The 24194-nt window shown below is 39.8% G+C and overlaps 1 protein-coding gene across 1 annotated transcript in view; it reads left to right on the forward strand.

The window, feature by feature from the left end:
* Drosha (drosha, ribonuclease type III) overlaps window positions 1–24194 on the forward strand; it is a 132482-nt gene that overhangs the window by 80151 nt on the left and 28137 nt on the right. The window contains exons 20-26 of the mRNA XM_013018593.1: window positions 2459–2566; window positions 2999–3137; window positions 4120–4180; window positions 13575–13634; window positions 15902–16001; window positions 20289–20391; window positions 22386–22456. Of these exons, the coding sequence (XP_012874047.1) occupies window positions 2459–2566; window positions 2999–3137; window positions 4120–4180; window positions 13575–13634; window positions 15902–16001; window positions 20289–20391; window positions 22386–22456 (642 nt within the window). The remainder of the gene's footprint in view (window positions 1–2458; window positions 2567–2998; window positions 3138–4119; window positions 4181–13574; window positions 13635–15901; window positions 16002–20288; window positions 20392–22385; window positions 22457–24194) is intronic.

The raw sequence follows: 24194 nt of genomic DNA on the forward strand, positions 1-24194 counted from the left end.
ACTTCCAGCTTTTTCTGAGTAGTTTATTGGAGATAAGAGTCTGGTGAACTTTCTTGCCTGGCTTGGCTTTGAATTGCAATCCTCAGATCTCGGCCTCCTGAGTAGCTAGGATTATAAGTGTGAGCCACCAGTTCATCTGTTTTTTTCAGAAATTTAATTGTTATATTTTCTGTCCTCTTCTTCCTGTTTCCCCACTCATGCTGTCCTGAAAGCCACCTTTTAAAAATGACCTATTTTCTCATTTTCTTATAAGCAAATACATGCAGCTATGCAGTGCTTTATCATGGGGTACTGAGGGCAGAGAGATGCATTGTGAGGCACTTTTGCTGTATGAATATCTCAGAATATGCTATGATGTTTGTATGTAAACATGGATACTGAGGGCAGAGAGATGCATTGTGAGGCACTTTTGTTGTATGAATATCTCAGAATATACTATGATGTTTGTATGTAAACATGGATGGTAGTAGTCACTTGATAGAAGACTATATTCTACTTTGGCTGCATATTTTGTATTTGTATTGTTGTGTTTTTCTTTTTCTTTCCTTTTTATTACAAGGGGTTACTATTCCATGAGTCAGGTTATGAGTACAATGCTTCTTGGTCAGTGTCACCCACTCCCTCATTCTCCCCCATTTTCCCTCTCTGGTCACAAGTTATGTAGTTCATTTTTTACAAAGTGTACATTGAATATAATGACTGTATTTGCTCACCCTTCCTCTCCCTTCCTATGCTTCCCCCTCTACCCATCCCCCAAAACATGTTTCCACTTTCTGGTATTTATTTTGATAAACTGTACATTAAATAGAGGAGTTACACCTTTAGATTCCTCCCCTAAGTATAACACTTAGAAAAACAAAATGGAGAGCTGGAATGTAGCTTATTGGTAGAGTGCTCGCCTAATATGCATGAAGCCCTGGGTTCCTCAGTATCACATAAACAGAAAAAGCTGGAAATGTTGCTGTGGCTCAAGTGGGTAGAGTGCTATTCTTGAGCAAAAGAAGCTTAGGGACAGTGCCTAGGCCCTTAGTCAGTCAGGCCCCAGGACTGGCAAAATAAATAAAAAAGAAAGAAAAAGAAAAGAAAAACAAAAGTGGACAAAGTTCCAGTAATTTTATCTCAATGGCATGTCTCTAGGCAACCTCCAATGGTAGAACCAACTCTTGCTTTTTCTCTCCCAGAGATAGTAAGTAGTAAGACCTTGTACATTGAGGTGTTTTGTGTGCTTTCATTGAATTGAACCGGCAAGAAAGACACTGTTGACTAGAGATCCTATTTAGTTAGAACCAGACCTTCATTCTTTACAAGCTAATAATACAGGGAGCGGATTTCTGTAGTTTCAAGCAAATCCATTTTCATGTATTTTTAAATCATGCCAGCTTAAAATACTTGGAAGACTGAAGAGATACAAAGCAGCTGTCAATCATCCCAGCCTTCTGCTTTCAGTGAATAAGAATGATTCCTTCATTCTCTTGAGTTCTAGGCAAACATTATTAAAGAGAAGAATAAGATGTGCTTTCATGAAATCATCTCCCAATAAGGAATCAGTCAGATGAAAAGTGATTGAAACAAAATATAAGTTTGGTGTCCTCAAATGCATGAATTGTATTGCTGGTTTTATGAAATGGTCAGTATGGTGTGAGATTTAACATTTAATAATGTTAATTCTAGGGTGGCTTTGGGAATTATCCAGTTGCATATTTCCTACCTGAAAGGCAGTGAGGGGTTTGTGAACGCATTAAAATTATGCACGGCGTTTGCGTGCGCATGCGTGCACGCGCACACACACACACATATTTCTAGGAGAGTCATTGATTTGTAAAAAGAATTGACCCTAGATATAAATAGATGAGTCCTAGTCCATTCCATTATGAAACTAGTGACAAGGAGTCATGGAGATGCATGTAACTTACTTGAGGCTGCCCTGCTGCATACTGCCTGTCTCAGAGCTAGACTTGAATGAGGGATAACTGGCCTCATTATGAGCCTTTACTAACTGAGCATGGTGGCCCTTGCCTATAATCTCTGTACTTTGAAGGCTGAGGCGAGATGATCACTAGTGCAGTTCCAACTTGGGCTCAAGACAGACTCTCAAAAAAGAAAAAACAAAACAACAAAGAAAAAAAATTAAAAGATTTTTATGTTTCTCTTTTAATTTTTTTAACTGTGCCTAGGATCAGCTACATTTGTCATTCCCATTTGACCAGTGAGAAATCAAATAGCTTGCCTCAAGGTACAATGAGTGAGTGGTAGTGTACCCGGTTAGGATCCAGGCATTCTGGTTCCAAGATATACCTGTAGCAACTATGAATGCTCTGCTTCTCCTAGGTGATTTGCCCAGCTGCTATACACCCAAGGTGGAATTTAGGCTGTGAACATCGTTCTTGTTTGTTAGAGAAATGGAACAGTTTGATAGCTTTGTATAGAGTTATAACACATTGAATTATGTTTTTTCTAGCATGCCATGATGCTGCCTGTTTTGACCCATCATATCCGTTATCACCAATGCTTGATGCACCTGGACAAGTTGATAGGATATACTTTTCAAGATCGGTGTCTGTTACAGGTAAAAATTACCCTCCTGTGCACTCACATAATAAAATAGAGGTAATTCATCTCACAGATGACAGATGGTGCATTGGGTCTCTTCTGAGAGACTACTACTTTCCAATCCTTTCACATGTTAGGCTGTCCCTGAAGAAATAGGCAACAACTAAAATATGCCTATCAGTCTCAGAAGTGCTTCTTTTAGCTCTTTACTTCTAGCTCTGCTGGATATTCTAATTCTCTTCTGAAAGATAAGGATTTTTCGCTTTGTTTTCAGAAGAGGGCTGTACCAGAGTTCTGAAAATTTGATTATGGATACAGATAGAGAGATAAAGGTTAAAATTGCACTGGATAGACAGCTCCTTTCTTGCTTGTGTCATTTGGAATGACCTAGAGATGGCTGTGTTGGTGCTCAAGTCATGAGACTCAACTTACTTTATTGAAATTTCAGCTGGCCATGACACATCCAAGTCATCATTTAAATTTTGGAATGAACCCAGACCATGCCAGGAACTCCTTGTCTAACTGTGGGATTCGGCAGCCCAAATATGGAGACAGAAAAGTCCATCACATGCACATGAGGAAAAAAGGTTGGTTTTAGATGACTGTAGGATCCTGTTCTCATAGGGTTGGTCTATGCTCTCTTGTAAATTACCTTACTCCCTCTCCCCGGAAGTGGTTCTCTGGCAGTCTTTAAATCTTCTTCCTCTGGTGCTTCCTAAGCCATGCTTAATAATGTTCACTCTGGGAAGAGTACCATAATGGAAGTCGATGAATTTTTTTAAGAAAAATTTGGGCCTTTTCTCAAGTGTTTTAAATATTTTTCAGATATTTAGACCTATAGATATGAAATCTTTTAAAGTCATTGGGGTAAGAAAGTGTTCTTTCCTTGTTTTTTTTGTGCGTAGGGTGGGGAGGGCTGGTGGTCTGGTGTTTGAGGTCAGTGCCTAGAGCTTGCTGACAATCTACCCCTTGAGCCTTGCCTCACCACCAGCCCTTTCTGCTTCAGTTATTTTTCAGGTAGGATCTTGAGTTTTTGCCTGGGACTGGCCTGATCCACATACTTACATCTTCCAAATATCTGGAATTGTTGTTGTGTATCTCATTTTTTTGGTTGAGGTGATATTTAGATTACTATTTTGCCTCAGTTTCCCTCAAACCAATATCCACCCAATTCCCCCCCCCCCTTTTTTTTTTAGTTTTTGTTTTTGGTTGGTCATGGGGCTTGAACTCCTTTGGGCCTGGGCCTCTGTCTTTCAGCTCTTCAGCTCAAGGCTAGCACTTTTCCACTTGAACCACGGTGCCACTTCCAGTTTTCTGGTGGTTTGTTGGAGATAAGAGTCTCATGGACTTTTTCTGCCTGGGCTGGTTTTGAATCTTGATCCTCAGCTCTCAGCCTCCTGAGTAGCTGGGATTACAGGCATGAGCTTTCCCCTCTTTTTTGAAGTAGCTAGGATTAGAAGCAGGAGCCTACTGCATCTGGTCTTAGAAATTTTTCTTTCTGAATGCTATCTGATGGTCTCAGACACTTCTAACCGTATTACTCTTGTATTTGTGTTCTTTTCAAAACAGGAATTAACACCCTAATAAATATCATGTCACGCCTTGGCCAGGACGACCCAACCCCTTCAAGGTAAAAGACAGATTTATTGTGAAGCAATTCCATACCATGTCATTTATACACTTAAAGGTTTAGAATCCAGTGGTTTGTAATATGTTTGCGAACTTGCGTACCTACTGTCTAATCTAAGAATGTTTTCTTCATTCTAGACCAACCCCCACACCCGTTCACAACCCCTGTTTTTCCATAGCCTTTACAGCTCTTGCTGGCAACCTGTGCTTACTTTCAGTCTATGGACTTGCCTATTCTGAGCATTTCATGTGCATGATATCATATCATAGGCTGTCTTTTATGGCCATAAACGCCTCATTCCTGAGATTAGGAAGAAGTCAAGGGTTTGCTATGAATACTTCCATACAATAGCAACCTCCAGGCTTTAGCCATATGAGCTAAGCACAGGTACATCGGAAAGGAAAAAGTATAACTATCGCTGTGTGCAGATGGTCTGATCATGTATTCAACCTCTCACTACTGAGTAGTTATTAACTACGGGTTTCACACTGAGGAAGTTTTCTTCTATTCCTAGTTTTTGAGTGTGTGTATGTGTGTTTTTTCTTTTTGTGGAAGGCTATAGCATTTGTTTTTGTTTCAATTTTTTATTGGGACACATTAATTAAGGGGGTTGGTTCACTGTGACAGTTCCCCACATTATAAACAATGTATCCTGATCAATCTCACCCACTCTAGCATTATGAGTTTTTTTTTCTGCTTTTTCTGGAATGAGATAAGCATGTTTTTTTTTTCTTTTTAAGTTCACTCATGTGGGTATCAAAATAATTAATTTGGAAGTGATAAACTATACTTTCCTGAGATAAATCTCACTTGATCCTGATGAGTAATCTTTTTTATTATTTGCTGCCAAATTTAGTTGGCTAGGAGTTTTTCTGTCTACCTTCATAGGAAGCCAGTCCATAGTTTTCCGTTCCCACAATGTTTTTGTCTGTATTTTTTTTTTTAATGGTATTGGCCTCATGGAATGGGCTGACAGGTTTTATAGATTGGCCTTCTTTATTTTATTGCCTATTTTTTATAAGATGTCTCTATACATTTATCTCTGACTTTTGTGTGGCTACCAGTTCCTAAAGCATCTGGGAAGGAAGCAGTCTGCATCTGTGTAAACCCACAAATACCCCTTGAAACTGAGCAGCAGCTGACACAGATAGGTAGCGCCTGGAAGTTGGTCTTTGTGTGGAGTGCATTGAGTTGTCTCTGAACACATAGGGGAGAGAGCTTGGGGCAGTGTTCTTGTGTAAGTGGAAAGTTGAGTAGCTGTGGCGTGAAGGTATGGTTTCCCTGGATGAAAGGGAGGTAGACAGGGTTAGGCCTGACACAGCTGAGGCGGTTGCCTCAGGTGATAGCGGCCTCCACAGCGAGGAGGACCTAATAGCTTCTTTCTCTTCATGTAGGTAAAGTATCTTATCTGAAAGGCTCCATATTTTGGACCTTTTCAGATTTTAGAATATTTTCATTGGCCTTATCACCTTGAGTAGCCATCATCCCCAAATCCTAGTGCTCTAAAATCCAAAACCTCTTGAGTAATAATACTCAAAAAGTTTTGGGTTTAGGGCTGGGAAAGTGACTCAGTGGTAGAGTGTTTGCCTTGCATGCATAAGGCCCTGGGTTCGATTCCTCAGCCCCAAATAAGCAGAAAAAGCTGGAAGTGGTGCTGTGGCTCAAGCAGTAGAGCGCTAGCCTTGAGCTGAAGAGCTGAGGGCAGCACCCAGGCCCAGCGTTCAGACCCTACAAAAAAAAAGAAAAAGAAAAAAAAAAAAGCTTTGGGTTTGAATACAAATTAGGCGTTTGGGGTTTGGGGATGAGGGATGATGAATTTCTGTGCTACTCTTCCCCCCTTCCCCATCTGGAGACTTGAACTCAGGGCTTCAGTGCCATCCCTATGCTTTTTTGTTCAAGACTAGTGCTTTACCACTTGAGCCACAGTCCCTGCTTCCACCTTTTAAAAAAAATTGCCTCTAGATGCTCAGTTCTTTCTTTCTTTCTTTCTTTCTTCTTTCTTTCTTTCTTCCTTTCTTTCTTTCTTTCTTTCTTTCTTTCTTTCTTTCTTTCTTTCTTTCTTTCTTTCTTTCTCTTTCTTCCTTTCTTTTCTCTTCTCTTCTTTTCTTTTTCTTTTTGTTGGTTGTGGGGCTTGAGCTCAGCATCTGGGTGCTGTCCCTGAGCTCCTCTGCTCAAGGCTAGCTGCCACTTTGAGCCACAGCTCTAGTTCCATTTTTTTGGTGGTTAACTGGAGAGTTGTCAATATAAGTTGTATCTTTTGATGGAATTGTTTAAATCTTATGATATAGTTTTTGTCTTATTAAAAGGTATCTCTCTAATTAGAAGCATGATTCAAAGTTGTGGTTCATCCCCAGTATTTCAAAATGAATGAATGAGTAAAAGGTAAGGCTTTTTGGCTGGGAATGTGGCTTACTGGTGGAGTGCTTGTCCTAGACTTGACTCCCAGCACTGTGAGTGAGAAGGGTTGGGAAAGACAGACAGACAGACAGATAAGCAAGTAACAGGCTTTTTTTTTTTACCATGGCAGAAGGAATGGTATTTGAGATGTGGCGTCATTTCTGAAATCACTGTTTGGAAAAGTGGGCATGGACAGAGAACAAATTGGCTTTCTTGCCCTTTGCCTTCTGCCTTTTGCTGCTGTGTTGAGAGCCTCTTGCAGTGAAAATGCTGCTTTTTCTGATGTAAATTCGACCCTAGTGTCTTTTCAGAAAGAGCCCCCAGCTTGGGCCGCCAGAGTCTGCTGCTATTTGACTGCTGGTGGCTGGCAGTCCACAGCTATGCCCTGTGCCAGAAGCTGGACTTAATGAAGCTTCTTACAAATTTAATTCAACAGACATTTATCCGGAGTCTTTTAGTTTGAGGCAGTTTGTAGGTATTTTAGGGGCTCCAAAGGCTAGAAAACCAAAGGCCCACTCTCCAGGAAGACCGACTGCCTCGGGTGGGGTGAGAACACTAGGAACATAAATAACTTAGTATGGGAGAGACTCTTATAAGTGCTTCTGTGCAGATCAAAAGTGAAAACATACCCAGAAAACTGCCGAGGGGCTGCGGATAGATCTAGCAGTTGTTCAGGGATTATAGGTCAGTTTTATACTCTGCACTTGAATAATTGAGATGGCTTTAAACTGTTTGCCCTCTCCCCTATTTGTTTCTTAGTTGGTGTTATAAAATAGGATGTGGCAGTCTCTCTGTTCCTTGGAAGTGCTTGTCTTTGAAGATTAAAATTCTAGGAATCAGTGGTGAGATGTTCTCAACTAAGGGGAAGGAGTAGAGCCAGTCAGTCTCTCTGTGGGAAGTCTGTCTCTGGCACTGATAAAAGTGAGAAGGCGGGACCAAGGAGGACAGGGGAAGGGGTCCAGATTACAGGTTCTTGATGAAACTCTTCCTGCTCTGCTTCTCTGAGCCTTCTGCCCCATTCCGCTGTTGTTCTTTTTAGGATTGTCTTTGCAGTCAGCCAGCTTGCTATTTCTTAGTCTACTCTGCTGCAAAGCATCTACCTCTTACACAAAGACTGGCATGTCTACCTGTAGTCCTAGCTCCCATGACATATCCCCGGGCCACTTACTTTCATCTCCTAGTAACTCTCCATGGACTAGAAGGCTCAGACTTCCTAAGCTGTCAGGTATTTCCTTTCCCTTCCACACAGACCCTGGTCCTCATCCATTTGCCTTTGCAGTTCCAGTGTGGCCTAGTCTACATCTGGCTCAAATCCTGCCAGTACGTACTTAATAGTATAAATACAGTCTGGTTCCCTTGTATATAATTATGTTACGGAGCTTCTTTTCTTTATTGAACTGTAAAGATTTTGAAAGAGTGTGGTCTTACCTTTTTTTCTTTTTCTTTTTTATAGCCAGTGCCTTTTGCAGAATAGGTCAGTAAATAGGTATTAAAGGGAGGAATGCCATTCACTTTACTGCTTTTATACCAGACTACACCTTGTAAATAGACTAGGGAAACTGGGTGTGTTTAAGGAGAATAATGGTCAGGAGGGGTCTCCATGTCTGCTTAAGCTGATTTGGGCTCAGCTAGGATTTACAAAAAGGCACAAAGGCTTCACTTCACTTCCCAGTGTTCGATAGCCTGCCTGCCATCAGAAATAGCAAATACTGATGCTGGTATTACTTCAAGCAAATGTGCCGCCCATAAGTTTTAGACAATATTGCTGTTTAACCACACAGGTCTCAGCTGTTTATTTAGCATGCAAATTGTGATTGAATACTACCACCAAAGAATCTCTGAAGCATTAGTCATTTGGCATTCATTCACTGACAGTCCATGTATTGTCAGTAGGCCCTTTGCGAAGAGGAGCTAGAAGAGTAGTAATAGAGAAATGAGCAAAATCAAGCAGCCATGGTTTGTTTTTCTTTGTTATTTTGGATTGGTAGAGTCATTACCAGACAACAGAGAGATACATCTGTTCTCTTTCTTAAATGTCTGTGTGTTGAAGGGATGGTCATTGCAAAGTATGATCCCTTGGGACCCACGGAGGCCTGATTCTTAGATTCTGCATGGACATGGGGAATCCACTGATGTTCAAGTCCTTCCTGCACAATGGCATGGTGTTGATATGTCATCTACACACAAATCTTTAAATCATTTCTAGATTACTTATACAAGTAACCTAATACAAAGCAAATGTTACTAATTTTTATTTACGAGCTAATGATCAAACGGTCAGGTTTAACACATTCGATAGCCTTTGAAAGTTCTTTTCAATCTGCAGTTACTGGAAGTCACAGATGGAAAATTCATGGCTACTGAGAGGCAATAATACATGTTTTTTATTTTCAGTCAGTTATATGTAAGTATTCACATTCAAAATTCAGTAACAGCATGCACTGGATATATGTGGAGTTACTGGCTTAAGTGGTTCAACTTAAATCCACAAGATGGTTTGCACAGGGCCACTATGTCCAGTGGATCTGAGATCTGACAGGGCTGTGACCTCTTCTTCTCTTCAGTGTCCAGGCAGATGCAGTGAGAATGAATTCCTGAAATGGTAGAAGGCTCCACTGACCTCCAAAGCCCTGTAGCTCTCCCTGTCAGTTGCTGGTTGAGGCTTGGAGTATACAAATGAACAGATATGTCAGCCATGCCATGATGGCTTTCTGTCAAGCACATGGCACCTTGCGGGCCTTACTGTTACAGAGAGACTATTGCATTTTGTAAAGTGCATTGAATTCCTAGGACAAAGTTTGCTTTGTAAATGTAACTATTAATCTAGAATTTCCTATGCCTATGTAGATCCAGTTCTCAAAGACAAAATAGAGTGGTTAGTCCCTGGTAAACAGATCATGTTGGTGCTTGCTAGTATTTATAGAGTGTGGTTAAGAAGATATAAACAATGGCAGAAGGGATCAGAGATTTGCTGCTGTGAGAAGTAGCAGTTCACTCTGTCGTTTACCAGATAAACCACTGGGCCAGGAATTGTCCAATGTAATAATAAAGTAACATGGAATTTAATCCCCATTTTTGTTTGTGGCTTACTGCCAGAGCTTAGTCATAATGCAGAAATAGAAAAAACATGTGCTGGATATGGGAGACTTATTTAATGAGCCTGTTTAGAAATGTGACCTTGTGCCTCAGCAGACTGAATAACAGCCCAGCTCTGTGGTCATTAAAGTTCTAGACCTAGTTCTTGTCTCCAGAAAAGTTTATAAAAGAAATAAAGGCAATGTTCAGGCTACTTTGACTTTATTTAAAGTAGTGTAGCTTTTAAGCAGTTTTTATTCTTTTAGTTCATCTCTTATAATTCTTGGATAAAGCATAAGATGATCCAAATATGATTTGACTCCCCAACCCTACTCCAGTCTCCTGCCTGAGTTCCTGACTTTCACATGAACTAGATTTGGTTATGTTGTGCTTTGAATTGTTAGGAAGAAAATAAAATCTCTGCCACAGAAATTGACTTCTTGGGCTGGGAAGGTGGCTCAGTGGTAAAGTGCTTGCCTTGCACGCATGAGGCCCTGGGTTCGATTCCTCAGTACTACATAAGCAGGAAAAAGCAGGAAGTGGTGCCATGGCTCAAGTGGTAGAGCACTAGCCTTGAGCTGAAGAGCTGAGGGACAGTGCCCAGGCCCAGAGTTCAGGCCCCATGACCGACAAAGAAAAAGAAAAAAGAAAATGAATTCATAGTTTATTGGCTCATGAAAAAGATTAGGGCAATATAATTAACTCACCATTTCTTTTTTTGTTTTTTTTTGGTTTTGTTTTTTTTTACATTTTTTATTATTATTATCTTTAAGTAGTTGTACAAAGAAGTTCCCTTTCTACAAAACAGTATATGAATACAAGGCGTCTGACAACATTGTCAATCATCGCTTCTAACCCACCCCTTCTCTCACTTTTTTTTAAAAATTGAGATTAGGTGATTACATAAATTTCACAGTATTGTAGAATAGTGATATTCAGTTAAAGTCACAAACACATTTTAATCTTCACAAGGCAAATTGTCATTATCATGGCCTATAAAGTTTGTGACTTCTATGAGCTTTGACAATACAAGCTATTTCTTCCACATCGGGTGATGTTTACATTTCTTTCCTTTAGCTTAGTGTAAGCTGTTCCCTCTTTCCTTTTCATTCCTCCCTTCCCATCACTGTCTTTGGGTTGCCTAGCTCTTTTTCTTCTATGTCCAGTGCAGCTGATGGACCCCTTTGTTGTATGTTGTTCCATTTCCCACTTATTCTGTGTCCTCCTCCTGGCTTCCCCTCCATTGCATGCATATATCTGCTATATATATCTGGTCAAGAACATGGAGTCATTTAATAATGATATGACAAAATGAGTCTTATTTTTTAGCACTTGCCCTTTTTTTATAGCTTATTAGCTTTAGAATTTTTCAAAAGGACTTCATGGTTACACCATTTTAACCATTGAATAAATAGTGTCTCTGTTTTTGTTTTCCAAGAATAATAACAGATGGTTTTGGAGTTCAGAAAACAGACTTTTGTCAGAAAGCAAGATTTCAGTACTAACTAGCTTCAAAAAGATTATTTCTTGTTGCGGGGGGGGGGGGGGTTCATTGGGTCTTTTTATTTGCTTTGTTCATTGTTTTTGAGACCATTTCTGGCTCAAGACTGGTCTTGAGCTCTTGATCTTCTTGCATATCTCCAAAATGCTGAGATTACAGGTGTATGCCACCATGCCCAACTTGAGTTCTTAAAAAAAAATCAGAACAAAACGTAATGTTTTATGTTTTACTGTGGGACTAAGTCACTCTTAGCTAGTGGAGTAGCAACAATAACAAAAAAATTAACATGTCCTTAAAAAATTTTAGATTATGAATCCTTTAGTATAGCCATTAAAATGAATTTTTTATCACTCCCACTCTATCTTTAGTTTTCTATTAGTGGCTATCAATTGCTTTCCTGAATGCCTTTTTTATATAAACAAAAGTCATAAACTGAAGGCCTTCTTTAAAAAAAAAAAAATCGAGTTTGTTCCTAGTGCCAGTTTTTCCCCCGATTCCAAAATGTAGAAGGAGCATAGGGCAGAAGAGATAAATGAAATAATACAAAATTTCACCAAATTTTCAGTTGGATGATGTGGTAGCCAATGGCCATGTAATTTACACGTATTTAAAATGTTCTGCTACATAAACGAACCTAACATCAGGAAACAGAGCGATAAAAGTAGGATCTAATGTTGCCATAGATTGAGTCTTGAGGGATTGGAGCTTTATCGAGTATTCCTTGGGGCTATCAGTGCTTAGGGTGGGGTTTCTAGTTGCCAGTGTGAATGAACAGAATTTGGGAGAGAGATCAGGGAAGGGAGAAAGGATAGTGAATGTGTGGGGCGGCACCCTGGATGCTGGTCAGCTTGGAGCTGAAATGGCTGTCACGTGGGTTAGACTTGCTAGTTGCATTTTGGGGAAGATGTAGGTCTTTGGTGGAGGTCTTTCCGGATACCCCAGGAGTCAGGGAAGTCAGCTTATGCTGAGGCACTGGCCTTTTTGTTCTGTGCTAGGATGGCTAGCCCTTTTCTCTTGCATGGTGCTGTCATCCTATTCCAGCCAGCATAGAAACAAGACCCTCGATTTCTCTTCATATTCAACAGCACTTACTACCTCCCTGCTTTCCTAGGCAGAATCAGATCTGTCTCCATCCCTTCAGAGTGCTCCTGGGTGGCCTTGTGACTTCACTGTGAGCGACTCAGTGCTCTCTGCCTTGAACAACCTGGGCCTCCTTGCTCTGTCCCCCTGGCTAGCCCTTCCCCTTGCCAGCCTCTCTCCTGCTTGACTTCTCAACTTTGACACTCCTGGTTCAAGAGTGTGTCCTTCATTTTTGTAGCTGTGTTGTCTCCCCAGGTCATGTCATCAATTTCCTGAAGATATATTATGAACCATGTGTGCTCATGATTAATGAGCTAATGTACTCTACACTTTACTAGATCTCTCCATGTGTGTGTTTTATGGGCATTTCAAGATGTCTAAGATGAAAGTCTTGTTTTTCTTCAACATTTCCTCCACGTTTGATCTTTGGGCATCTTTTCAGGGGAGGTGAGCAGGTACTGGGGTGCAAATTCAGGGCCTGGGTTGTGTCCTTATTTTCTCAAAACTGATGCTCTACCACCTGAGCCACACATCTAGTTAAAGCATTTTTGGTCGTTAATTGCATCAGTGTCATCAACTTCCCTGCTTACGCTGGCTTCGGACCTCAATCCTTAGATCTCAGCCTTTAGAGTAGCTAGGATTACAGATATGAGCCATTGGCACATGGCATATTCATTTTCACTCAGCTATTAAAGCTGGACTCTAGGTTTTTCTTGTTCTCAGTTCTAAATCTGAGTCCGATTATGTCATGTCCCCAAACAACCAGTGAAGGAAGCATGTTAGCACTGAGAGGGGATGGCTGACTTGTATATATTGGGAAATTTTCCCTGGGCTGTCTTCCTGTTTGCCTGTGAGATGTGACTTCATCACACAATTAAGACATAAAGTGTGATCTGCGCACTGGGGTGGGAAGGCAAGTATTAATTATGTAGAGGCAGGGCTTCAGAGAGAAATATAGACTTTAGATCCTGGGTTGCATCTAGAGTTTGTGTGATGAGAAGGGTATCTGGAGAATAAGAATGACTCCTGTAGTCAGTTCTGACTGTTCTCTCTCTGGTCCACTGGATGACAGTACAGAAGTCCACACTTGACCCAGCAGTGTAAAGTCACTGTGATTTCTCTGGATGCTGTCATTCTGGTTCCAAGGGAAGGAAACTTTAGGTTTGAAAGCCTGAATGTATAAGAGTACCTTGGGCTACACCCCCTTCCCAATACGTAGGTTCTGATGGGGGTCACTGCTCATGATTATGAGGAATAAGGTAAGGCTATGGTTTGCAGAGCTCTAACCCAGATGACCCTCCATTGTGCTATTTTAAGTGAGCTTTTGAATTCTCATTATAGGATTAATCACAATGAACGGTTGGAGTTCCTGGGTGATGCCGTTGTTGAGTTCCTGACCAGGTAAGTGGACTATTTTTACAATTCCCTAGTAATTACATCTCTCAGGTAACATACTTATTATCTTGCCCTCTTTATAAGTAGCTAAACAGGAATTGGAACGCTATGCATTTTGTCTCTTCTGTAGCGCTTAACAGCCACGTGTCTGTGGCTCCTGCCCTTGACAACTGCAGGAGCTGCAGCTGTAATGAGCGCGATTACCAGATGAAAGGCTGGTGTCTCTGTCCTGTCAAGCATGTGCTAAAGTTGCTTACAGCCACCGGAGATCAGCTAGTCTTGGTCTAGATATTTCTGAGCTTATCCTCAGTGTAAAAAGAAAGGGATGATATTTTAGAGATGTCATTTTATCTTCCAGGATTTGTCTTTGATCCCTTTCTTACTCTTTCTGATGTCTGGGGAAGTAAAGATTACAAGTAATTTTAATGACTTGATTTTGGGGTGCGTGCGCACGCGCGCATGTTTGTGTGTGTGTGTGTGTGTGTGTGTGTGTGTGTGTGTGTGTGTTCATTCTGCAGAATTTGTGTGTGTGTGTGTGTTTTGCGTGTGTGGTTTTTTTTTTTTTTTTTTTTGCCAGTTGAGGGTGCCTGAACTCTAGGCCTGGACGCTGCCCCTCAGCTCCTCAGCTCAAGGCTAGCGCTCTACCATTGAGCCACAGCGCCACTTCTGGCTTTTTCTGCTTATGTGGTGCTGAGGAATCAAACGCAGGGCTTTATGCATGCAAGGCAAGCACTCTACCACTGAGCCACCTTCCCTGCCCTCCAGAAGTATTTTAGGGTCCTTGATTTAGAGGGAAGGGCTGGAGAGTGTTGTGTTGTTTTTCCATACTCATCTTTTTTTCATTATCTTTCTTTTTTTGTTTTTGTTTTTGTTAGTTCTGGAGCTTGAATGCAGGGCCTGGGCACTGTCCCTGAGCTTCTTTTGCTCAAGGCTAGCACTCTACCACTTGAGCCACAGCGCCACTTCCAGCCTTTTCTTTTTTACGTGGTACTGAGGAATCGAACTAAGGGCTTCATGCATGTTAGGCAAGCACTCTACCACGAAGCCACATTCCCAGCCCTCATCATCTTTTGTTTATAGGAAGTGACACATGCTTCTCTTGGAGCCATCTTGAGGTATTTTTTATATTTTTCAGTTTATTTCTTTGCACAAGCAAAAGGGATGAAAAGACTAAATGCACATAGCTGTCCCCGTGGCCATCGAATCTGTTAGAATGGTGTGTAGTGGTGGTAGAGGTCGTCCATAGCTGTGGCCCACATGCACTCACCACGTGGCCTTCTGCCCAGGTCTCACACTTTGCTGATCGGATTCTGTGCCTCATTCTTACTGTTAAGCTCTGCTCCTGCCCTGTCCATGTGGCTACTGGATCCCTGCTCAGGGTTTCCCAGAGTTTTCGTCAGAGGCTGCCTATAACCTAAGCCAGGGAGAAGCCTTTGTTTACAGTACAAATTTTGCAGTTTCAGACATTTCCTCTTAATGGATATAAACAATGTGACAGATTGTGAAGTCTTTGTTGTCATCAGATTGCAGAGAAATCTTTTAAGAGAAATAAATGGGGAAATATAAGTGAATGTTAGCTGTTTGGATTTTTGCTCATTCATGCATATTTGGCTTACCATTTAACTTTTGAAAGGCTTTGAATCAGACCTGTTAGTTCTCTATTGTAGGTATTGTGTGCAGCCCTCTTTCTGTAATCTAGAGGCAAGACAAAATTGTTTTTGCTTCTTATTTGTGTTTCTTTTGTGTGTGTTATGCATGTGCATGTGTGTGTGTGTGTGTGTGTGTGTGCGTTTTGTGGAGTTTTGAAAATTATCCTTAAGTAGTTGTACAAAGGAGTTACCATTTAACAAAGTAGTTGCTTCTCAACAATGCAGTTTATGAATTCAATATATCTTGATCAGTGTTACCCCTTTCAACATTGTCCCCCATCTTTCCCTTACCTACCCCTTTATACACGTATACATACACACACACACACACACACACACCCTTGTATATGTATGTGTAAGTATACATATACAATGTATATCTTTGTAGGTTATACATTGGATTCTTCACTGTATTTTCCCCCTCTTCTCCTCTTCATTTGTCCACCTTTTTCCCTTGACCCCACCCCATCCCTTTTGAATACAGCTTTCTATTGTTTCATTTTGTTGAACTTTGCCTTTGCCTTTCTAGGAGATTACATGACTTGAGTTCTCACTTGAATCTACTGTATGGATCAAGGCAGAATTTTGTGATGCCCATTTATAAATGTGCCCTTTCTTTTGCAGTGTCCATCTGTACTATTTGTTTCCTAGCCTGGAGGAAGGAGGATTAGCAACCTACCGGACTGCCATTGTTCAGAATCAGCACCTTGCTATGCTGGCAAAGGTACATGAGTGAAGCCTGATGTTCTCTTCTTTAGTGCATGCACAATTCTGCATTTGATAGTCTTTAGAGCATCTTAAGGGTATAGTATTTATAGAGCACCAGTGTATTAGGTTTGGGTTTTAAGAATTCAGCCTTAGTAATTCTGTTACCTTTGTGAGTTTTATCAGCAGCTAATGAATTCCTCAGTGAGATAACTCGAAAACAAGATGGAGAAAAATTGGACAGCTGTACATGAACAGGTTAAACATCTGGGGAAAGGAAACATGGGAAGAAAGCAAAAGAATAGAAATATTTCATATTTTCCTTTTCTTTATTACATTTGTTATTAATTTATGTTAACAAGCAGAATTATAGCTTTCAACAGAATACTTCAGACAATTTACATCTATAAGGAGTACTTGATAGACCTTTGAGAATCCCCAAATCCCAAATCCCATTAATTAAGATTTAGCTTGTAGGCTGTCTGGTTTGCCTCACTGACTTAGCTGAGTGACTAACAGACCTTCCTTTTTTTTGTATGTGTGTGTTGGTCGTGGGGCTTGAACTCTAGGCCTGGGCGCTGTCCCTCTGCTTTTCAGCACAAGGCGAACACTCTACCACTTGAGCCACAGTACCACTTCCGGTTTTCTGGCGGTTAGTTGGAGATAAGTCTCATGGACTTTCCTGCCCAGGCTGCTTTGAACCATGATCCTCAGATCTCAGCCTCTGGAGTAACTAGGATGACAGGCGTGAGCCACTGGCACCCTGCCGAACCTCTTCTTAATTTAGATTTGTGCTACGGGTTTTACTTACACAGTTTAGTTTGATGTTCTTATCTCCATGTGACCTTTAGTAAACCATAGTAAATAATAATGAGGTCCTTTCATTGGCCCTTCAGAGCTCTGTCCACACATCATATTGCAAGCAGGAGAGCCCGTAGACAAGTTGATCCTTGAGTTTTCATGAGCCAGCTTATAAAGTGCTTGGGATGATTTTTATTTGTAATAATCACATAAAGATGTCAATAAATTTGGGGGCGTTGGTTATTTGTATTGTTCCTACTGTGGTCCCTAGGATAAATCTATACACTTCTATAGACCTTTTGGGATTATGCAATAATAGAAAGACCCATGGCTCTTCAATCTCCCAAGACCAAGGGTCCAATGGAAAAGCTTTTGTGAGCTGTCCTTAAGTTTTAAATGTTTTCATCCTTTGTTTTGGTAGTGATGGTTATTGAGGTTTGAACTCAGGGTCTATGTCTTGAGGCACACATCCAGATCATTTTTACCTTAAGTTCTCCCCCTTCTTCATTTTGATTTGGAATTTGACACCAAAGACTAGATAGAACCATCTTACTTTCAGGCTGGTTTATTGATTTGATCTTATCAACTTGTTAATTTTATTCAAAACAAGGTCCATTTGGCCTGTAGTTTTTGTGGTACTAAGAAAGCATTTTTTTTTGTTGTTGGTGGATGTCATTGATATTGAACTCAGGGCCTGGGTGCTGTTCCTGAGCCTCTTTGTGCTCAAGACTAGCTCTCTACCACATGAGCTACAGCACAATGTTTTCTTTTTCTGAGTAATTTATCAGAGATAAGAGTCTCACAAACATTCCTGCTTGGTTGGCTTTGAACCTCCATCCTCAGATCTTAGTTTCCTATAGCTAGGATTACAGGTATGAGCCACTTGCACTTGGCTGAGGTATTGTTTTATCTTATGTAATACCATGATTATAGTTACAGTGATTGGTTTAGAACCAGCCCTGGTGGCATTTGAGAATGGGGATGCTTAATAAAGACCCTAGGTACATACCCAAATGAGCTGACTTGGTTATAGCAACTTCCCAGTGAATACCATTCCAAATGCTATGTAAAACTGCTTTAGGGTTTAGTTGATTTAATTGTCAAATGCTTCCTAATTGGAAATACATATTAGTAAGTATCTTGTCACTCCATTCCCCATTGTTCTCAGTTCAGGATATAATGGGATTGCAAGTTATTCTTCAAACATTTGTAGGGATGACAGAAGGGAGGATGTTTACAAAGTGTGGGAAGTTGTACTGGCACAGAAACAAGCTATTACATAACAGACTGGGTTCTGTAAAGAGCAATGAGTAATGATAGAGTGGTCATTTTCTTTAGTCTATTTAGTATTTCTGCTTGGTCTTCCTACACTAAGCATAGGTCTTATCATTCCCATAGTACTGGGTTCTAGCAGAAGGCTGTGATGGTCCTATCTTCTCCAGTCTAGACCAGTGTCTCTTCACCATTAGAATATTGGGGGATGTGGAAGAGAATCTCCTGAGAGATGAACATTTCAACACAGACATAGTAGAACATTACTCTTTCCATTGTTTCTGGTGTTGGGGGTTGAACTCAGGAGTTTGTGTGTGCTTAGTATAGTCTCTGCCACTGACCTACGCTGGCAGCCCCTACTCTGTCTTTCCTTTGTACAAGTTCCACTAATATGCCTGTGGAAATATAAGGATAACAGGGTGGGAAATGTGAGAAGTCAGGAGATTCTCAGCACTTCAGAATAGTTGTTTCTAAGAAAAAAAATGCAGTTTGCAATCTGCTTTCAAGCAGGGCTCCAGGGACAGCAAACAATTGGATTTTCCCAGTGCAGCTGTGAAACAGATGAAATCTGCATATTCCAGTGTAAACTCTTGTACTTTGGGATCAATTTTTCTTTAGAGGTGTTTTCTGTTGTTATATTTGTGTTAGTCAAAGCTCTCATTTGAGTGTATTTCAGACTCTAGAAATAGCCATGTAAAATACTGATTGTGTGTCTTGCTTTTGTTGTCTCTTTTTGCATTATAATCATACGGCTACTTAACACACATACACATAATCTTTTCTCTGATGAGCCTCCTACTATGCTCCATTGTTTAATGACTTGTGATGTCCCATATTACACAACATGGTACTGTTTATTAGCTATTTATTGATTTGAATTTCATGGTAATAGAAACAAATTTATTGCAGATTTATGCAATATTTATGTATTTTTCCCTTTTATGAAAAGCGTTACAATTTCAATCTTAGAATAAAGTAACCATCTTGTATCTAGTTCAAAAAGGAATTATATTTAATTATCTGCTCGGTAATAAACAAGAAGCTACAGAAATCAAAGTGAAGTGCCAGCTATGATATATACATATGTAATTCCAGTGCTTAGGAGGCGTAAGCAGGAGTATTGAGGGTTTGAGGCCAGCCTTAGACTTCATAGTGAGTCCCTGTCTCCTAGGGGAAAAAAAAAATGAAAGCAAAATAGAGAGGAACTAATAGGTAAGAGTAAAATGAAACTATAGGAAAACAAAGTGTCTATGGATGAACTCATAATCCTACCTCTGTATAGGACCACAAATTTGGATTGTATTTTCTTTCTTTTGTAATAATATATATTTTTTGTTTTAAAATGTTTGTGTGCAGTTTCAGCAAGGGTTTATCAGAATAAAGTAGAAGAAATGGGGAGAAAGGGAAAAACATTTCTTGCTTCCCACTCAGGGAATTGGGAATAAAATGACTCATTGGCTTTAAAATTTCTGAGGCCAAATCACCAAAGAAGTGCTTACTGTTCACCCCAAGTGATATTGTCAGGGCCCTTGGGATATATCCAGTTCCTTAGAAGATCTCACTAAGCCTGCAGAGAGAAGTGTAGAAGCCTCCTAAATGACAACTATTTAGCGACCCCTAAATACTTGCTAAATCAAAAAAAAAAAATTTAAAGCTGTAAGGAATTTTGAAATTTTGTTTTGTTTTGACACCAGGCTGACCTTAAACTCAAGATCCTTATGTCTCAGCTTCTCAAGTGTTGGGATTATAGGTGTGAAACACCACACTTGGGTATTTTGGTATCTTCGAAGGCTTCCTTTTCCCTGCTCCTAAACATCTGTGCAGTGTGGTGTAGACATGAATACCACATACTTACCTGTAGAATCAAAGATGTGAAGCTCTTAAAACTTTGGGTTAGGGTTGTGTCTTCCTACAAGTACTAGGTGAACCCAGGAACCTGTGGTTGAGTAGCAGAAAGCTACTACAGCTTATACTGACATCTCATCTAAACTGGGTTTTCGAAGGATCAAACTGGATCAGTTCTGAACCTCAAACTATTGGAGTTTGGGAGACAGTTGAGTCAGAATGGAACCACATATAAAGGATTCCTATTGAAGGGTAAAATAAGGTCTGAGGAAACTAATGTGAAAGAGGATCGCTCCCCTTCCCAGGAGATGCTGAGTTATTTTAGTTGGGAATTTGGCATACTTTTTCTTACTTTTTTATTTGTTTTTTGTCATTTTGCTTTTTGTAGAAACTTGAGCTGGATCGATTTATGCTATATGCTCATGGACCTGACCTGTGTAGAGAATCAGACCTTCGACATGCAATGGCTAATTGTTTTGAAGCATTGATAGGTAATTTTTTTAAATCTTCTTTCCTGTGTGTGTAAGCTATGGAGAGCATATAGCATTTCTTGCAAAAATTTAGGACAATGACTTGATTTCAAAGCATATAATATCCCTAACATTACACCCCCAGCCTTCTGTTCTAGTTATTTAATTCCTCCAAAACATCCATCATACTTTCTTTTGCAGTTTTGTCATCTGGTGTCATATCGATGTATAGTATTTCCTGAGTCAAAATAGTGAATTAACAGGGAAATGGATTATTTCCTAGCTTTGATTCAGGGTCACATATTCAAATGAACTAGATGGATATTTGCTAAAGAAACTCCAGTGTTGTTTTTTTTAAACCACATTTGAAATTATTTGGAAGATTTTCTGATATAACTGTCCTGAAAACACTGCATTACCAAGTGTTGAATCCCTATAACTACTTTTTATTCACTTGAAGCATGGCCACTGTAAACCTTCACTTCTCTTCTATCCATTGTTCTTTGTCCACATCCAGGATTCAGTTCACTGTTGGTATGGATAGTTATGGAGAACTAATTAGCTGTTGATTACAATGAAATGTCATAGTAGATTGACAGTTTCTCGATTGTTTTGAATAAATGAATCATGTTATATCTATTTTCCAAAGACCTCTATTCATCCCTTTTATCCTATTCCTTTGAAAATGAACATTAAAGTTTCCCATTATTGTTTCATGTGGCTGCTAGGAGAAGAATGCTTAATAAGTATCCACAGTCTTTCTTGGCTATGGCTACTTTTCACCATTTTTGGAGAGTTTATCACATGAAATGTGCACATAGTATTTGGCAATTAGTATTACTCTGGGTTCCAAGAGCTAGTCAGATGTGATTCAGCTGCCTGTCCTATCAGTTATCAGTTTCTTAGTCTCTAATATCTGTATTTTCCCCATCTTGGGAGATGAAGATAATGTCACTTACCTCAAGAGTTCTTGAAAGTATCCAGTCCTGGCAACATCCAATCCAGAGCAGAGTTTGGCTTAATTAAGTCTCTCCTAATTACCTAACTCTCTACCTAATTACCACAATGGTGACAGGAATGTGAATTCACTTTGCACAGTGCCCTGGGCATGAAGACCCACCAAACCACAACATCAGCTATCATTCCAGACATTTTAAATAGTTGTAATGATTAAGAAATATACTTAGTTACTAAAAGCCCTGGTGACTTCATGTGTTAACATTGAGCACAGAGCACTTCCTTCATTTCAAGAATGACTATCTTTCTCCAGGGTTATTTAATACTGAATGAAGTGTGACTATAATGTTTTACTGTTGTAAACGTTATCTTGATGTTTTTGGTGTGTATGTATGCACGAGTGTGTCACTACTAGGGCTTGTGCTTGTGTGTGTCAGGGCCTTTTTCACTAAAGATTGATGTTCTGTCACTTGAGCCACACCCCCATTTTTGGCGCTGTTTTTGCTAGTTAATTAGAAATAAGAGTCTCACAAATTTTTCTATTTGAGCAGGCTTTGAACTACAATTCTCAGATCTCAGCCTCCTTGTAAATATGATTTTAGGAGTGAGCTACTGGGCCCTGGCTTTGTCCTGTATTTCATTTGCAGAAGGCACGGTTGGCCTGGAACACTGATTTTGTCTATTGTGCTTTTCTTTAGATACCTGTGTATATTTCATCTAAAGCATAAACCTTGAATACAGCCACTACTTGTACACCATCTCCATAATAGAGTCCATATTCATTTGCTTCATGGTCATGCATAGTTGGCCTCTTCTACTCACAATATCAGAGTTAGGTTGTAGTGAACTGGATTTTTCATTTCAGTCTATTGATATACAAAGCATTGCTATACGAGGGAAGATGTTACCTTTAAAAGCATCACTCCTAAATGTATCCTTTTTTTTTTTTTCTTTCTGTGACTGGTTTCTGGCTTGCCTTTTTGCTTTTTATAGCGATATGTAATTTTCTCTGAATATTAATGCAGCCTTCCTTTTGACGTTGTCTTCTTTTTATGTAGGAGCTGTTTACTTGGAGGGAAGCCTGGAGGAAGCCAAGCAGTTATTTGGACGCTTGCTCTTTAATGATCCGGTATTTATCCTCAGCCATTTTTGTTTTCCTCTGTTAGACATCATTATGGAAGATTTTATTTCCACTGCTTTTTTGTGTTTTGAAGAGACTTGTGGGAGAAACTAAGTGGTAGATGTCAGGTCATCCAAAACAGCCTTCTCCAGCCTTGCAGGTGGGGAAGTCGGGAGGCATTTACAGGAGGAGTTTTTATTTCACCCAGCCATCCTTTCCTGTGGTCTGTAGATGAACTGCATTCTGAAATGAAGTAGGAATACAGATGAAATTGGACTTAGCTTCATTTAGAAATTTCTCAAGTTAATTATGATTTTATGCTTTATAATCATTGGGTACCTACCCCATGCAGGCTTAGTTGAAGCTAGAGCCTTTTGGCTCTCCTGTTGGTGATTTGTTTTTATGTAAATTATGTAGACGAGATAAATGAATATGTATTTCCACAAGTCACTTCACAGGGTGTTTGTGAAGAATAGAGCATGGGGGAATCTGCCCCCTCCCCCCCAGGCAAATTATAGTTATTAAGAGAAAAAAAAAGATCCTAAAATAGTTCTGGTTGTTACTAAAGTATTAAGCTATTAATAGTGCCAGAGATACCTTTTTAATCTTGCATGCAATAGAGCATACTAGTTGCCTTTTTTGTTGTTGTTCCAAAACAAGTCAATTTAACACTTAAAGGGGGAGGCAACTCTGTATTCCAAATTGAAATGTCATCATAATTGAATGAAATAGCCCTTGTGGAGTAATAAAGAACACAGGAAGCCAGTGTTTTAAGCTTTTGTGAAACCTTTAGCTTAAGTGGCTGTCAGATATTATTACTGCATTTCTTTGGGTTGGGAAAAAAATCAATAGTTTAAAAAGTATGACCTGGATGATGTTCATATCAAAAAATTAGATTTTTGTTACATTTTTTCTTTTTTTTAATTGTGAAAATACGGTACAGAGGAGTTACAATTACATGGGAAAGATAATGAGTACATTTCTTATCCAGCATTGTTGTCTCCTCTTTGTTTCCCCTTCCCATCCCTTACATGTTTTTCTAAAGACATCTGAGGATGTCTTACTCATATAAACAAAGGTGCAAACAAGAGCTCATGCATTTTTGCACTTCAAATCTTAAGGTAATTGTTCTTCTGGCCTTTATCTTCTGTTGGCAATTGCGATAACCTGTTCACTGTTTCGTCCCTCCTGTCTGCCTCTGTGTCTCCCCATCCCAGTCAGCCTCTGCCCAGTTCTCCTTCACCTGCATCTATCCCTCTGCTCTTGTTCCTGCAGTTTTTTTTATACCTTGTGTTCTTAATTGCATCCATTTGTGTTGAGATTCTTTTCTGTCTTCAAACTGCTTCTCTCCCACTTGTCTACTTTGCAAGCTTATCTTATATTTCCAGTACCTAATGCAATGCTGGCATGTGCAGCATGCAGTAAATATTTGTTAAGAGAGTGAAATGAATAAATGACTAAATGGAAGAACAGAGTCTGAGTGTTCTCTTACAAATGGGACAGCTGAGATTCACAGTTTGTTTTAGTGTGTTTTTTAGGAAACTGTGGAGTGCTCTATGACTCAGGGCTTCTAACGCAGAATTTTCAAGTTCACAAACTTAGACATTCTGACTTGTTTGAAATCTCCAGACTGGTTTGCATCTGTTCTCTGAAGGGTGTGAGAATCATTAGCAAACCACTGTACTTTCTGTATCGTAAAGTCTTACCAGCTAAAGAAGTCAAGGACAGTATTTTAGACCAATTAAGG

Source organism: Dipodomys ordii, unplaced genomic scaffold, assembly GCF_000151885.1.
Source record: "Dipodomys ordii isolate 6190 unplaced genomic scaffold, Dord_2.0 Scaffold41, whole genome shotgun sequence".
Lineage (NCBI taxonomy): Eukaryota > Metazoa > Chordata > Mammalia > Rodentia > Heteromyidae > Dipodomys > Dipodomys ordii.